The sequence below is a fragment of the Semicossyphus pulcher genome, unplaced genomic scaffold, assembly GCF_022749685.1.
Source record: "Semicossyphus pulcher isolate SPU_LCO1_2020_fin unplaced genomic scaffold, fSemPul1.0.p SCAF_4, whole genome shotgun sequence".
Taxonomy (NCBI): Eukaryota; Metazoa; Chordata; class Actinopteri; order Labriformes; family Labridae; genus Semicossyphus; species Semicossyphus pulcher.
The window spans coordinates 22,652,662-22,668,367 of record NW_027211715.1 but is presented as its reverse complement, the minus strand read 5'-3'; the positions used below and the strand labels follow the sequence as shown (position 1 = coordinate 22,668,367).

At 39.7% G+C, this 15,706-nt stretch overlaps 1 protein-coding gene across 1 annotated transcript; it reads left to right on the top strand.

The window, feature by feature from the left end:
- Positions 1-10,158: 10,158 nt before the first annotated feature.
- Positions 10,159-13,577, top strand: srek1ip1 (SREK1-interacting protein 1). Its single transcript, XM_069680276.1, has 5 exons — positions 10,159-10,262; positions 11,700-11,747; positions 12,123-12,281; positions 12,373-12,439; positions 12,711-13,577. Exons 1-5 carry the CDS (start codon positions 10,250-10,252, stop codon positions 12,949-12,951), a joined length of 528 nt encoding a protein of 175 aa, XP_069536377.1. The 5' UTR covers positions 10,159-10,249; the 3' UTR covers positions 12,952-13,577.
- Positions 13,578-15,706: the final 2,129 nt, after the last annotated feature.

Genomic DNA, 15,706 nt, shown 5'->3' with positions numbered 1-15,706 from the left:
CCTGGGAATGTAGAAGACAGATGTAAACAAAGCAAAGCACGGCAACAGCGAAAGAAATCTGACCCCAGTGTATACTTTGTATATCAGTAAGAAAATCAAGGGCCCAAACATCAGTGTCTACAATCAAAGACATACAACTGATCCGGTCTTAAAATCAGAGCTTACATTACATTTCTGTCCTGATCTACTATGAATCAAAAAAACAATCACGTGTCGATGTTTGCATTTCTTCTCACTAGAAATAGAAATCAGAAGTTCCTTGCACGGATAGCGACGAGCCATTGAAACAGACAGATAAGTAAACTCACATATAAATGTCCCTGGCCTTTCATGGAGAACAAGTGTAAATGGGATATTTATAGTGCAGCAGATGGTGACTGGTGTACACTATTGACATCACGCAGCAGAGGAAACCGTACAGTGGGGTGCTGTGCTTCATCATGCGGTGTGTTGAAACGGATTTCCTGTTCTATTGACCGAATAACAAAAGCACCTGTTCACGGATCTCAATAAGGTCCAGAATGGGAAAGAGTCATGTTTATCGCCGAGGAGGAGGTCAAGTTTCAAAATAAAAGCACATTTGTGTGTTTTAAATCTGTAAAATGAATCGCTTGTTTTTTAAAGGTGATTATTTTACTTTGGAGAAAGAACCTCCACTCTTTTTCTTCCTTTTTTTGCAGATGTCAATGCTGGGAAGAGTTTGCTTTTCTCAGGTGATGTTATTGTAAAGTGAAACAGGCTAAACATGAGCTAAGCTGGTAGAGGTTATTGTATTACATTTGTGGAATCCAAGTCCTTTACCAGTTCCCTGTCTGAAACACCAGAATATAAGACACCACAAATCAACAGACTAACTTCAGTACCTCGTTGGAAGGTCTTCAGATGACGTTACTTTCGGGTGTCTTACTGCAAATTGATCCTCACAGTAAAGGAACAGTCTATGGACACTTTAGTGTGTAAGACATGGAATATGTAACACTTACACAATGCGGGGAGAAAAAACACTTGAAAGAATATTAAGCTTCAATTCTGCCCATAACGTGGGAGAACATCCATATCCAGGGAAGTCACTTGGGATTATTTAAAAGTTCCTTTCTGGGGTTTTCCCTGTATGCTTGATATGCAAAGAACCTAAAACAGATCTTTTTAATGTGTATAGAAATATACACTGGTTTTACGGTTGCACACCTACCTCCTCACACATACAAGCACTCCCCTCGTTCCAGCATCTGGATCCTGAGTCATACTCCCCTTAAAGTAAATTAGAAACGCTCCCCTCTGCTCTTGACTCAGAGGGCTCCTTTAACCTATAGATTCTGTAAATTACAGTGCTTAGGCAGATTTCGCGTCTAGATTACAACTCATGCAAGGAAATGTTTAGGTTCAGGTTGTCAAAGCGAGGATGTGCACGTGGGTGGTGCCAGACCACACAGCCACGATTTCAAAGAAAGAGCTGTATCTTTTCCTTTCCTTTTTTTTTTTTTAAAGGAGTTTCTGAGATATGGCCAATGATATTTATTGCTATTAAGAGTCGTGGATGCTGTTGGAGATGCTATCTAAAAGAAGGGAGAGAGTTAGACATGCAGTCGGGACAGAAAAAGACAGAAGAGACGGACGGACTGCCAGATCTAAAAGCAAATAAAAACAGAGACAGCACTGGTGGAACAGTTAAACTAAGTCTGCAATGATGCCTGTGATCTATTTTGGCCTCGTTACAAATATGACCCCCCCTTCCCTCAAACACACACTCACAGAGTGACATCCACAAGACAGATGAAGAATATATCTAGATCACTTTAAGTAAGGACCATAAATGATGTAACCCCTTTTTATAAGAAAGGACCCCATCTCGGACCAGTTGGACGGCCGCTCATAAAAGGTTTTACTGCAGACATGCGACTCAATTGGGGGACAATTAGAAATGACGTACCGAGAGCCGTCCCACGACCCGACTAAAGACAGCTCCCAGCAGCTTTACGGCAAGAGATTGCTACCTCAACATCAAACAGTCTGACAGCTTTGAGAAGTGGCCCCTTTAAGATTTTCATTGGACTCGTAAAGAAAATATGGAGAATATGTGTACCCTCATTAAGCCATAGTGTGTGTGTGTGTGTTAGCATGTGTGCACGAGTAAATTATGTAAGCAAAAACTGAAACATGAGCATGACAAGCCAAGAAAAGACACTATTTGTATAAGAAAGACGGTGAGTGTGTGGTGCGCGTGTGTGTGTGCATGTAAGCAAACATGTCTGCCTGCCTCCCTGTGATGTGTTATAATTGTCTTCGGTTTGTTATGTCTGACTTCAAAGTTATGACATGGAAAAAGTAAACTGCTGTATACTCATAGCCAGGCTTACAGCTCCACTTTTACTGTTTGCATTGAAGAATATATTGCGTTTGACATCACGTCATAAAAGTATGCTTTCATGGGCACATGGCGACCACATCAAATATTTGCTTATGGCTGTTGGTTTGCTATCCCTCACCCCCTTTTTCTTACTCTCTTAGCAACATCCCAAATATAAAATTCTGACTCACCTGCGCAGCCACATCCGGTGAGGAGAAGTACGCTTATCAACAGTATCATCTTTAAAAAGCTCAGACTTATTTCACTGTCCCCAACACTGTTATGATTCTCACTTTTCTCTTCCTTTTCTTCCGCTTGCCTGTTTTCTTGGGTCTTCAAATGCGCAGTGATTGCAATCTGCCGCATTTACCTCCCTCTGCAACAACAGCGGGCAAAGTTTCCCACCTCCGAGGTATCCAGGAGGTAATAAATGACTGATGGAGAAAAAAAAGTTATTTTCCTCCCACTACTAACACTTTGTAGCCTTGGCTTGCATCTTTTGTTTGCAATAGAAGGAGGGGGAAACACACTTATTTGGACACACACACACAAATCTGCATCACCAGCAGCACTCACCTTTTTACCGGTTTACGTCAGAAATATCCATCAAATCAGAGCGCGGGCCTGTTTCCCCTCCCCGCGCTGCCCATCTACCTCCTCAACGAGCCATCGATCAAAGTGTTTCTCTCCCTGTCCTTTGTGGACACATGTCTGTCAGCGGCTCACACAGGTTGAGGCTTTGTAGTTTGCTGCAGGAAATGTCTGAATTGGTTTCTGAGGAGCCAAAGTGGGACAAAGGGTTTGTGGATTACATGGAAATAAACAAAAGATGCTCCACATTACAAAGACCGGCACGTGTAAATAAACTTGTAACAATAATATAAATGTTGACTAAGATCCAGGATTATGTGGGAAGACAGAAAATCACGGAAATCCGGAGAGATATATATTCGTATTCAGGATGGTCGAGCGTGGTCCGATGGGAGAAAACAAGACTTTTAATCAACACACGCAACTGTGGTGTACCTGCCTCGCATTCCTCGCCTGCTACTCAACTAAGCACTCTGCTTAGCCCAGATCTCCTCCACATCAAAGAGCCCTCATTACAGAAGCCATCACGCATGCACAGAAAGTTTTGGGGAGGGAGAGACAGAGAGCCTGGAGGGAGGTGAGGAAGACAGAGAGGGTGAGGGAGAGCAGCCACACTCCTGCTGCATGCAGAAGTATCATTCAAAACAAATCAATCCAGCTGACAAGACCTTTAACAGGACAAGACAGGAACACACGAAATAGCTCAAAAGTTGTCAAAGACAATGTGCAAAAGTCTCTGAAACACTCTTTTATTGAAGATCAAAAGGAAATGAAGGTCAAGAAGATGAATGCTTGCAATTCAAGGAGTCCATTGACCATATTTAGACAACAACCATTTTCCTCTGACATCATTCTCAGGGTGGGAAGTTATAATATCGTACTGCTGTGTTAGATAGGAAATCTGATCAATCATTGTCCTTTCAGTGCATTCTTATATATCAGTAACTAAAAAGACAACTGTGAAAATCAAGATATGAAATAATATGACCATTAGCTAGGAAGTGGCTAATGCTAACATTAGCCTACCTTTTGAAGGTGTTTTAAGATACGACAAGAAAGGCATAAATAAAGTTAACTTTGTTCAAACAACATATCTGACAACCCATTAGCTACCATCAGAGAACAGCTAATGTTAGCATTTAGCCACATCCTAGCTAACATTACCGTTTGAGAATTACTTTGTCATCATATTGTACAATGCAATCAAAAGGTAACGTTAGCATTCACACACTTCCTAATTAATGCTAATATTAGCTGGGAAGTGGCTGAATGCTAACATTAGCTTGTGAAAGTGTTATACGACAGAAAAGGCAGAAACAAACTTTGTTAATACAACATGTCTGATAACCCATTAGCTACCATCTGACAAGACTTAGCATTCAACTACTTCCTAGCTAATATTACCGATAGAGAATTACACCTTCATCATTGTATCGTACAACACAATCAAAAAGTAATGTTAGCATTCAGCCACTTCTAGCATTAAGTGTCTGAAAGCTAACGTTATCTTTTGATTGTGTTATATGTAAACAGACTTACTTTAACTTAAATCTGATTAGCTACTGGTAGATAAGAGCTAATGTTAGCATTCAACCACTTCCTAGCTTACATTACCATTAGAGAATTAGGCCTTTCCTATTATATCATACAACACAATCGGAAGTAAATGTTATAATCAGCCACTTTCTGGTTAATTGCAATATTACCTACAAAGTGGCTGAATGCTAACATTAGCTGTTGTTTAAATGTAGCTAACAGGTATTAGTTTCTTTTAACTTGACCAGTGCCCCTCAGGATTTTTTACTATCAATTGTCTTTGTAGTTGCTTATCAATCCAGAAATGGTAAAATGATTGATAGGGTCCTTTTAAAAGTTCAGACAACATACAACCTAAGACACAGCACTACAACATTATAACAACATGTAAAAATTGCTGCCATGTGAACATGATGAATTCAGAGTGGTGTAACTGCTTCTTGCTCCTCTTCTTCATGGCTTTTGTCCCCCTTCTGACAGGAAAGCAGAAAGAGTTCCCCTTCATCAACATGGCCACCCAGGCGTGATGCTTGAGCTTGTGGGAGGAACATCGTGTCAGGTGGTGAGGTCAGGAGACTCCGCGACTGGCGCTTGAGGTCAGACGTAGGTTTATTTTTCTAGGCAGGCCTCTGTCCAAAAACATCCTTCGCGGCGTGCTCAGCGTCCGCCAGGTGCTGACCAGACAGAGCCTGTTAGCAGCGCAGGGAGAGCTGCTGGGAGACGGACAGCTTCATTCATTCAACTGGTTTGGAGGTATTCATCTACATTTACAGTTTAGGCATTCAGGTCACACACTCGTGCATGGATTAACAATAAAGCTTGATATTTACTTGAGGACCACCCAGGGCACTGCATGTACTGTAGATAAATTTGTGCTTTACAAGGTTTTAAGTACACAAAAAGCGTCATCAGTGACCTGAACGCACTGCAACAACATGACTCTTACCTTGCCTTCGTCTTTGGCACACTCTTGCATTTTCACAACAGATGAGCAAGCTTCCACGCTACAAAACAAATGCTCAGTGAAGAGTTCTCAACCTTCAGTGATCCAGTAGAAATGTTACTGAGGCAACAGAACTATACAAGTTATTTTTAAATGTTTCCTGTGTGTGTTGTTTGTGTTCAGTCTTTATCTGCTGCTCTCAGCACCCATTATAAACCTGAAAGGGCATTACTCTCTCTTTGAGGAAGTCCAAAGATTTCTGTATACTCTTAGCTAACAACACTTCTGTTTGAATGAATTGTCTCAACAAATACCGAATAAATTGCTCTGAGCTTTGGTAGCCGACGTTATATTCATATGTATGTCCAATCAGGATGAATTGCATACATTTGGGTATCCTTTACCTTTATTTAATAACATTAACAGGTCGCATTGAGTCCAATACTTTGGTTGTGACAAAAGCAAGTGAGAGGAACAGGCCAGCATGAAAACAAGCATGAAGATCATGTAGAGGCACACAGAAAAAGAAAGGTTTGAAAGTCACCTTACTTCCCACTGCATCCAACATCACTCCTGTACTACTCCTACTATGAGTTAGAAGCGCAGCGAAAACATATATCCAAAGAATTTGTGTAGACTTAGGAGAAACCAGACGAACATGCCAAGCTTGTGTTTTACACGTGAGTTATTCTGGCTAGCATTAAAGCTAAAAATGTATTACAGCACAGTTTTTTTTCTTCTTTTGGAGCCAGCCAAGTAAAGTACACTACTTCAGTGGAACAGGGTCATAACCTCTCATATGCTCTACTTATAGCTGCAAAACAAATGACATTCCCGTCAACCTTCGCTTTAGTTTGTGTTTAGTGGCAAACTAAGATGTTTTAGCATTTAGCTCTATGTGCCACCTGCAGTTTCTTTTTCATGAATCTTTTATGAGAGCTTGCTTCTTTGTAAATGAAAATCTAAATAGATGAAGAAAGATTTGCAGAAAAGGTTTTAACACTTTAAAAAAAAACAAATCTGGCCAGGAAAAGGTCCCACATGTCTAAACACCCTGCTGCACTCAGCCCAATTCTCCAGATGCAACATACAACTGCGTGATATTGAGGCCGGTAAGGGTTCAAGAAACCACCAGAGTGCTTTGTGTGAGGCTGCTGTTTGAAGCCTCGTCTTTGACGTGTGTCTGTGGCACCAAGATATGAATAATGGATCTGAATAATGCATTGAAAATCTGGCAAACAAGAAAACACATTTTAAATTAACTGCGGAGAGTCCCAGTGGAGGTGCTGATTGTTTCAAAGTTTTCCTTGTTGCTCATTTACACACGCAGCGAGTGACCTCAGTGTTAAAAGGCCACGAGTCACCCCAGTGAGAGAGTTTCACAAATTCCCATCAAGGAATGAAACGTGCCTTCATCATGTTCATCAGAATTTTCTGCTCTTACTGTTATTTTTATGGCTTTTAAGCATCACTGTCTCATCTCTGAACTAGTATAAACACTGACAGGTTTAAATCGCAGGGGGGGCTTCAGGGAGGCTTCAAGGAAAAAGATTTATCACAACAGCATTAATGTATGTTTTCTCCTTCTACAAACTATGTTATATAGTCAAAGATGTTATGGCACACCCTAAACAGTGAGGCTGATTTTTATCAGAAATACCATATAGGATATCAGATTTACACAAATACAACTCTCCTTTGTGATATTATCTTTCATGGGTTTTTTTCCGCCCTGAACAGAAGGCACAATGTGAGAAAGGAGGATCAGGTAAGGATAAAAGGAAACGAGCAGTAGCAAAGCAACTGAGGAATGTTTTACCAGAGTCTTATCTTTGTCAGGGAGCTTTTTATGATATGTGCAGAAAGTTTGCGAACCAGCCTGTCAGCAGCTACCAATAAGGCTGTCTTTCAAGGCCCAATGCATTGTTTACAACCATACCTTCATAAACCCTTCATTTGTTTCATATGCTGAAAATGATGACCAAAACTACTGATCATATTTTTGTCTGAAGATTAATGTAGATGGTATTTTAAAAATATAATTTATATGGTGATAACTGTTATATTTGTGCTTGTGCTTTATGCATCTTTTATTTAGATTTAGACGGCCACTTCATTAGGTACACCTGAAAAATCTAATATGATCCAATACACCAGCTCAGCCATAAGATTTGCTTTTATGTTGCCTGTACAAGCTTTTTTTCTAAGCTGTCACAGAGGTGTTTCTAACACTCTGGCCTCCTCATGTATGTAAACAGGGAGGACAAAAAATTAGAGACACATCTCAATATAATTTAGTTCAGTACAACACCACCTTAAGCTATGGCCTCAGTAATAAACATCATTGAATTTACACACTTCTGACTCTAAACAAAACAGAAACTAAACTTCATTAAAGCAGAATCCATGGCAGTGCTGTTGTATTGAACTGCATTAGATTGTACAGGTGTGCCTAATGAAGTGGCCAGTGAGTGTATATCACACACTGTGACTTTAAGACAGGGAATAAAATAAAGCTTTAAAGATCAATTTGTTAAGTGGAATGACTTTTTTCGTGCAGGTCATGAGACTGAAGCGTGTAAAAAGACATCTGGAATAACAGCTTCAGATTGCCCTGAGTCAAACTGTATAAAGTGAATGTAACCTGATATATACAGTAAATTAGAAGCCCTCATCCCTTTCAGACTGGCGGTTTGCATTTCTTCCACTGTGTCGGTGAATACTGACCAAAGACTAAATGTTTTAAACCGGTGCCTGTGTCTTTGCACTTTCCTGTCTTGGCTTTGAAAGTCACATTCCTGGAAGCCCAAGTGATAGAGTGTCATTTGTTGTTTTTGTGTCTGCCTGTACTGCCTATTTCTCTCAACTAACATAAAATAATTGTCTCTCAAAGGTCTTCCGAGTGTTCTTTGCACCGTCCAGTGGCTGAAAGGTGAATTAAACATGTCTCTACAGTGAGGAAGTCACCGTGCTGCAAACACCTGCACAGGTTTACTCTTTGTTTTAATCTCTCGCCAGAGGCAATAAACCCCACACAGAGATAAGGCATGCTCTTTTGAACTGTATCTGAGCCTTGTTAAATGTTGGATGTTTCTTAACACGCTCAGATATGAGGAACTAAGGTTTGTTTTAAAAAGACCTGACAAAGGCTTTTCTTAAGCTACTGTATAGCTCAGGGAAACACAACAGAGAATTGACAGAGGATGGAACAAAAACACAAGCATCACTAGAACAGAACAACAAAAAGGCAGTATGACAATCATAGAAAACGTACTATTATCTGTATCCGCAGAATAACATCTGAGGAAATTACATTCTTTCGCAAGTTATTTGTCAGAGCAATTTCATCACTTCAGAGGAAATATCTATTAAACTGGATGAGAAAGGCTTCAAAGAGTCTACAAAGGTGAATACCTTGTTCAATCTTCTGAGCCTCTGTTTATGAAACTCTTGACATTAACTGCGGGTACATCTGTCAGGGCTGAAAATAGTGCATTTCTGTAAAAAAAACAGAGTACAGTCATGTGTTTTTAACCATGTGAGGAGACTAAAAGAGCAGAAGAAAAAAAGGTGAGGTCAAGTGGATCAAAGTCCTCCTGCACATGCAAGGCAGCTTATCGTCCGGCATCATCTGATTAGGCAACACTCACAATTATTATATCAGTTATTATGGTAAATAAAGTGAGTTGCAGTATTCATTCTGGCAGAACGGTCACTGAGGCAGATGGCATGATCAAAAGACCAAGAGGGAGATTGTGTGTGTGTACGTGCGTCTGTGTGTTTGTGTGTCTCAGTCACAGACATGATGGTGAGGGCATGTCTGGGGGCCCCGCATCTGTCGACATTTTCCATCTGCCAGTCTGACTCTGGCTGCCTTCAATTAACCCCTAATGAAAACCACAACTGCTTTACTGGGAAAGCAATCAAGCACGGGGGGAAAATATTGTTTTTGAAAATTCCTCAGCATTTTATAATAGAGTAACTCGATGCATGGGGTTACTCAGAACCAGGGCGATGCAGGAGGAGCACAGAAAATAGATTTTAATGTGCACTCACTATGTTATAGTCTAAACTTTCCAGCACATGGGGCATTATTACACAATATGACTGAGCACATTTAGTGGGTTAGAATACACAAATAAACATACAGTATAAACAATGGAAAAACACCTAAAGGTAGCTAACCCCCCTTACATTGAGTCATTCAGATAGTAGTTGTCATAATTTATGGAAAGCTACACTTAAGAAAATTGTAGCATTTTGCCTCGACAATGTTTGCTTAAGTGTTAAGCGTTAAATTTGCTTTAAAGCCAATGTATGATTCAATTCTGTAAGTTGTTATAAAACAACCAAAGATTGAGATCAGATAAGAAAGAAAGAAAGATCCCGGAGGAATTTATAGTGCAAGATAGCTCCAAAGGTACAGTACAAAATTAGAGAAATACAAAAAACAACTCAAATATAAGTGAAAATATGAAGTGTATGGGTTAATGGAAAAGAGACAGCGCCTGACAGAAAAACAATATTACAAGAGTTATTTAGAGAAGCTATTGTTGAAGGAACAACTCCTTTAAATCATCGATTATAAACCAGCGCAATCTAAAACTCCCCATTCCTGTCCAGTTGGTGGCGGTAATACGCAACAACTTGGGTTTGCGGACAGCCAGTGGAGGGGCTAAAGAAGGAACAAAAGAAGAAGACGGAACCCTGTTGTTACTGGATGTTTCCGGTCGACGTTATTTTGAGTGAAGACTCGTGGATGTGTTGGTAAATTAGCGCGCGGGGAACTACAAGTTTTCTTGTAATTGTTCAGATTTATTGTGGAAAGTGCAATGGCTGATCCAGGTAATGTTAGTTGTGACTTTTTGTACACGAGTTCACATTTTCATATGCACGACCCAGAGTAAATTACATGGCATATCGAGAAATGAGAAGTGTTGCTAACCTTAACGCAAGCTTAACGTTGACTTAACACAGATGAAACAACAATAAACACTGCTATTTAACGGTATATTTAAAGTCACACAAAAGGCGGTTTCATATGCATAATTGACTACCGTTATTGTATTAACACATTTCTTTATAAATGTGTAACGTTGCATTTGTAGTGCTGTAATATCACGTTAGCTCGTTACTCCGCAGTAAATATGCAGTAACGTTTCCTGAAATGATGATATGCCTTAGTGGGACTACTCTTTATGTATCTTAAACAAGGAAATGTAACGTTAAAGATATACTGCAAGTGGAAAGTTTAAGTTTGTTGGTTGTGTCAGGAACGTTGTAAGTATTAAGGATAATTCCAGGCATGTTCTCTGAGCTCTAACATTAAAAAAGGAAGAGCCTAACATGAAAATTCTCACTGGTCACTTTAATTGCAGTTTTTAGCTACGTATCAGAATCAGCTTTATTGGCCAGGTATGTACACATACAAGGAATTTGACTGTAGTTTAACTTTAGTAAAGTACAAGCATTAAATATTAAACTAAAAACTACAAGCCTACCTTAGACATTTGTACTAGTATGACCATAGTGCAATGATGAGTAGTGCAAAGGATGCTGAGATAATATAATAAAAAAAATGTAATTATGTTACAGATGGGTTTATTTACATGAGGTTAATGTTTTCCAGTATCTACAGCAAAAACAGTGTGCATAGAGTCATGTCAGATGAGATGAGCAATCTTATTTACAGGTACAGTGGATGTTGGTTAGTTTGTTCTGGCGCTCTGTGGCTGTTAAGCGTTCATCAGAGCCTGTGGGAAGAAACAGTTTTTGTGTCTGGTTGTTTTGGCGCACAGTGCTCTGTAACGCCTACAGGAGGGGAGAAGTTTAAACAGTTTGTGTCCGTGGTTAGGGGTCTGCAGGTATGTTACCTGCCCTCTTCCTAACCCTGGACCGGTACAGGTCCTGGATGAAGGGCAGGTCTGTTCCGTTAATCCGCTCTGCAGACCTGATTGTCCGTTGTAGTCTGTTTCTGTCCTGTTTGGTGGCAGATCCAAACCAAACAGTGATGCATGTGCACAGAACCGACTGGATGATGGTGGTGTAGAATTGGATCAGCAGGTTCTTAGGCAGGTTGAACTTCCTGAGCTGTCTCAGAAAATACATCCTCTGCTGGGCCTTTTTCCTGATAGTGTCTATGTGGGAGGTCCACTTCAGGTCCCAGGAGCTTGTGGATCCCAGAAACCTGAAGTTGTCCACAGTAGACACTGTGCTGATGTATGTACGTATGTAACGTTGTAGATACTGTTTTTAACTTTAGACCCTCTTATTCACTCACAGGGCCTAATAAGGACAACATCAGAGCAGGATGCAAGAAATGTGGATATCGTAAGTAAAGCTTTGACCCACAAGCACCATGCTTGTTTAATGTTTATGTGTGTGTGTGTGTGTGTGTGTGTGTGTGTGTGTGTGTGTGTGTGTGTGTGTGTTTCTCTTTGTGTGTGACAGAGAGCCTTGTATCTAACCTTTTAGTTTTGCATGTGTTGCTATTAGTCCCTTTATTAAACTGGATAAATGTGGGCTTCTGAGAGTCAAAGTTGAATTTATTGTACAGCTCTAATGTGGATCTTATACAACTCTTACAATCAGGCTTTATTCAGAAATACATTTTAATGTAGCCTTGGAATGATTTGGGTTGTAATTCTAAAATGTAAACAATTAAGTTATCCTGACTTGTTTTGTTATCGTGTCTTCATTTTTCAGCCGGCCACTTAACCTTTGAGTGTCGAAACTTTGTCCGCGTTGACCCACAGAAAGACATTGTCCTTGATGTAAGCAGCACCAGCACTGAAGAGAGTGAGGAAGACCTAGCGCCTGCTCAGCGCAATGAGAAGCTAAGGCGGAGTAGGCAGCATCGTAGAGGTACAAATGATGATCCCTGAAGCTTTCTTAAAAGACAAAAATGACAAAACAACAAGTAACAAGTGTCTTGTCTATTTACATTAATGTGTAGGGCCCCACGAAGACGATGATGACAAAAAGAAGAAACGCAAACAGAAGAAGAGCAGCGATAGAAAGAGGTAACTGTTTACACACATTGTAATGTTTCTGTGGTTTGGTCCACACAGACGGTAACCTCATAGCTTCTGATAATAAAAACATGAACAGGACATGTATAATAGACTTAATAATACTTTTGATAAGACTCATAATTAAAGTTTAAGTAGGAATACTTACATTTCTTTGCAGATCTGTAAACGTAAATTCTCTTTCATTAGGCTACCAAGTCATTTATTTTGCGCTTTTAGTATCCATCTTGAATGTTTGTTTTGGGATTTCTTTACTCCTTAGATCTGCTTCGTCATCGAGTGACGAGAAGACCTCAAAGAAGAAAAAGAAACAAAGCAGGTCCTGCTCCTCGTCTGACGAAGAGGAGACGGGGAAGAAGAAGAAACTGAAAAGCCACAAGAAGAAAAGCAAAAAGAACAAAAGGGATAGCAGAAAGGATCACAAGAAAAAACTGAAGAAGAAGAAACACGAGTCATCTTCCTCTTCCTCCTCCAGCTCCAGTGAATCTTTAGACAGTGACTGAGACAACTGAATGATACAGTGTCTGGAAATCAAACATATTTATCCTCCAGTCAACGAAAAAAGTGTGTGGTAGACATTTTGTCAATGAGACACCTGGTCTTGGTCCATACAAGGATTTAAGTGAGTTAAAAAAACTCTGTAGGGAAACCTTCGCACTGAAGATAACAGAGTTTTGCGTCATCATTTTCTCTCTATGAAGCTTTTTCGAAAACATTTAAGAAGCTCATTTGATATAGTGTCTCCTTCTTTTTCCAGACCTACTGTCATCTCACATTTGACAGTCTATTGTTCATTCATATAACTGAACATTCTACGGTTTTCAGGTCCAATCAAGAAATTAAATCAAGGGTAAAAACCTTGGATGTTTTTAGTGACATTGTTCCTGTAATAAGATTCTGGATGTGGTCCTTTTAATTTAGTTTTTCTCTGCATCTTGTTGAAAATCATTTAAACGTGAACAATTAATACCAAAACATTCATGTGTGTTCATTTTGAGTACTATCATAACGTAAGCCTCTTACATTACGATAGTTCCTTTTTGACCCTTGTTACAGTCCATCTTTTTTCTTTGGGTCCTTCCAATTATGTGTTTTTTTTTTCTGTAATAAAATATATATTTGTATCAAACCATCTCATAGTTTAATTTTTTTTAAATATATACATCCATACAAGATGTGACATGATGGAAAATTGTCACAAAAGGTAAGACACTAGAGAGATCTGACAACTTACTGATAGGATTATTATGTCCAGTAGAGGGCAGCAACATACCTTTAAATCTGACTGAATTGACAAAGACATGAAGTACTGATGAGACTTTAGCCACTAAAGTCTTATCAGTGGCTGGGGAAATACAGATCACCTCAAATCTGACAGAAAAGACTTCATCTGTGTCAGATGTTAAACACCTGGTTCAGCATTTTTACTACTTGCTTTCTAGATCAAGAGTTTGTTGTATAGGCACTGGACTACCAATATGAGCAGGCCTTCAGAAAAGTAGACTGAGGTATTCATAAAGAAAAAAAATATTGGTTTGCATCAAGAAATTAAGAAATAATCCAAAAGTCAATTTGATAATCAGTAAAGCTCTTATTAATGAGTTCCAGCCTGTCTTACAGTATGTATCTTTACTCCATCTAGTGGTCACGGCATGAACATTTAGAGACTGGGCTAAATTCATTTAATCTGCTGTCATCATCTTAACTGAAAAAGTGCAGTGCAGACTGATGGACACATAGCAGACATATTGGAGTGATGCAGAACTTCCAGACATTTGATTTGCCAAATTTCTGAGTATCCACGTCTTTAGCTTTACTCTCTAACAGCAGCAGCACCTGTGTCAAACATCAATCCGACTTGCTACAACAGACGTTGAGGGGGGATTTGATTCACCATCCATGCACACAAACTAGCCTAAGATAAATATAGAAACGGACACATACGCACTCAAACATATACATGTAGCTTCAGAACAGTGGCCACACATTTCATAAACACATTTCTAATGAATTCAACACTGTATACATAGATGCAATCTTTCCTGTCGCAACCCTTTAGGACGGATACACCATAATGCGTTGGTCCGTTTTCAGAGAGTGTCAGAGGCAGAGCACCTCAGGGTGAACAAGAGGACAAACTGTGCCACATCCAGGGAGGACAACCTCCTCTTTGGACCTTGCTGACACACAATGACGGCCTGCAGGCAGATACTGCATGCCATCTAAAGCATTAATTTAATGTTATGGCTGCTTTGATACTACTACCTGCATGCTGTCGGTATTACGCCCTGCCCCCTGGACATACAGCTGCAAAAAGAGACACAGAGTCTGACAAATCCTACAAACCAAGGATCTTCAGGAGCCCTTGTCTTATATACGATCTGAGCTATGTGACAGATGTTTATAACAGTGTCATTAATTTCTCTTTGCCTTGGGGTAGGGAGTATCTTTTTAAACATCTGCCACATCCTGACAGCTACATACATGGTTGCTGAGCAGAGCACCCCATTATGACAAGACATTTCCCGCTCTTTATCTTTTTGAGGACCCGAGGGCAGATTCACCAATTTTTAGAAAAGGAAACTACAACAACTTTCAGCCTCTGCCATCGGAGAAAGTAAATTAGTTAATACAATCCTAGGAGTTGTATATGTGTTACTCAAGGTTATTCCTTAGAAAAGAAAAGTTTGTTAGCCTGGGTATAACAAATACGCCTCACCACCTCTTAACCTCAGTAATCAGCATGTAATATTTCATTTGTTTAATGTGTACAACACTCATTTGTAAAATACAGCAATTTGTGATTTTACAGATAGCCATGTGCTTGCTATTTTTCTTAGTCAGGCGAAGTGGTGACCTGAAGTCCTGTCATCATCTCAAGGTTACCTAGACCCCAGATTGTCAGATATATTACTGTAAAGAAATTGTCAAACAGTTTCATATTTAATGGACAAACATGAAAGTGGTCTTCAAAACCTGAGTCTTATCAGGAAAGCAAACAGGCACATTTTCCCAAAACTCACACTGCTCCTTAAGTTACGGCAGCGGGAGGCGGGGCTAGTAGGGTATTTTGCCCCGCCCTCCAGTACTTTTGTGATATAAATTATTTCTGAAATAAAAAATGTGATATATACCTATAGAGACATCGATCTAGCTCATGTTTATATGCTCACACATAAATATATAAAAATCATATTTACTATTTACTTAATGACGTTTCAGTCACGTGAGTAATTATGACCGTTGAACTTGCTGATT

Bases quoted from the DNA above. Each gene is read 5' to 3' on its own strand.
- srek1ip1 (XM_069680276.1), top strand. The intron at 11,748-12,122 runs GTAAGTAAAGCT...TTCATTTTTCAG, and splicing joins ATGCAAGAAATGTGGATATC to CCGGCCACTTAACCTTTGAG. The intron at 12,282-12,372 runs GTACAAATGATG...ATTAATGTGTAG, and splicing joins GAGTAGGCAGCATCGTAGAG to GGCCCCACGAAGACGATGAT.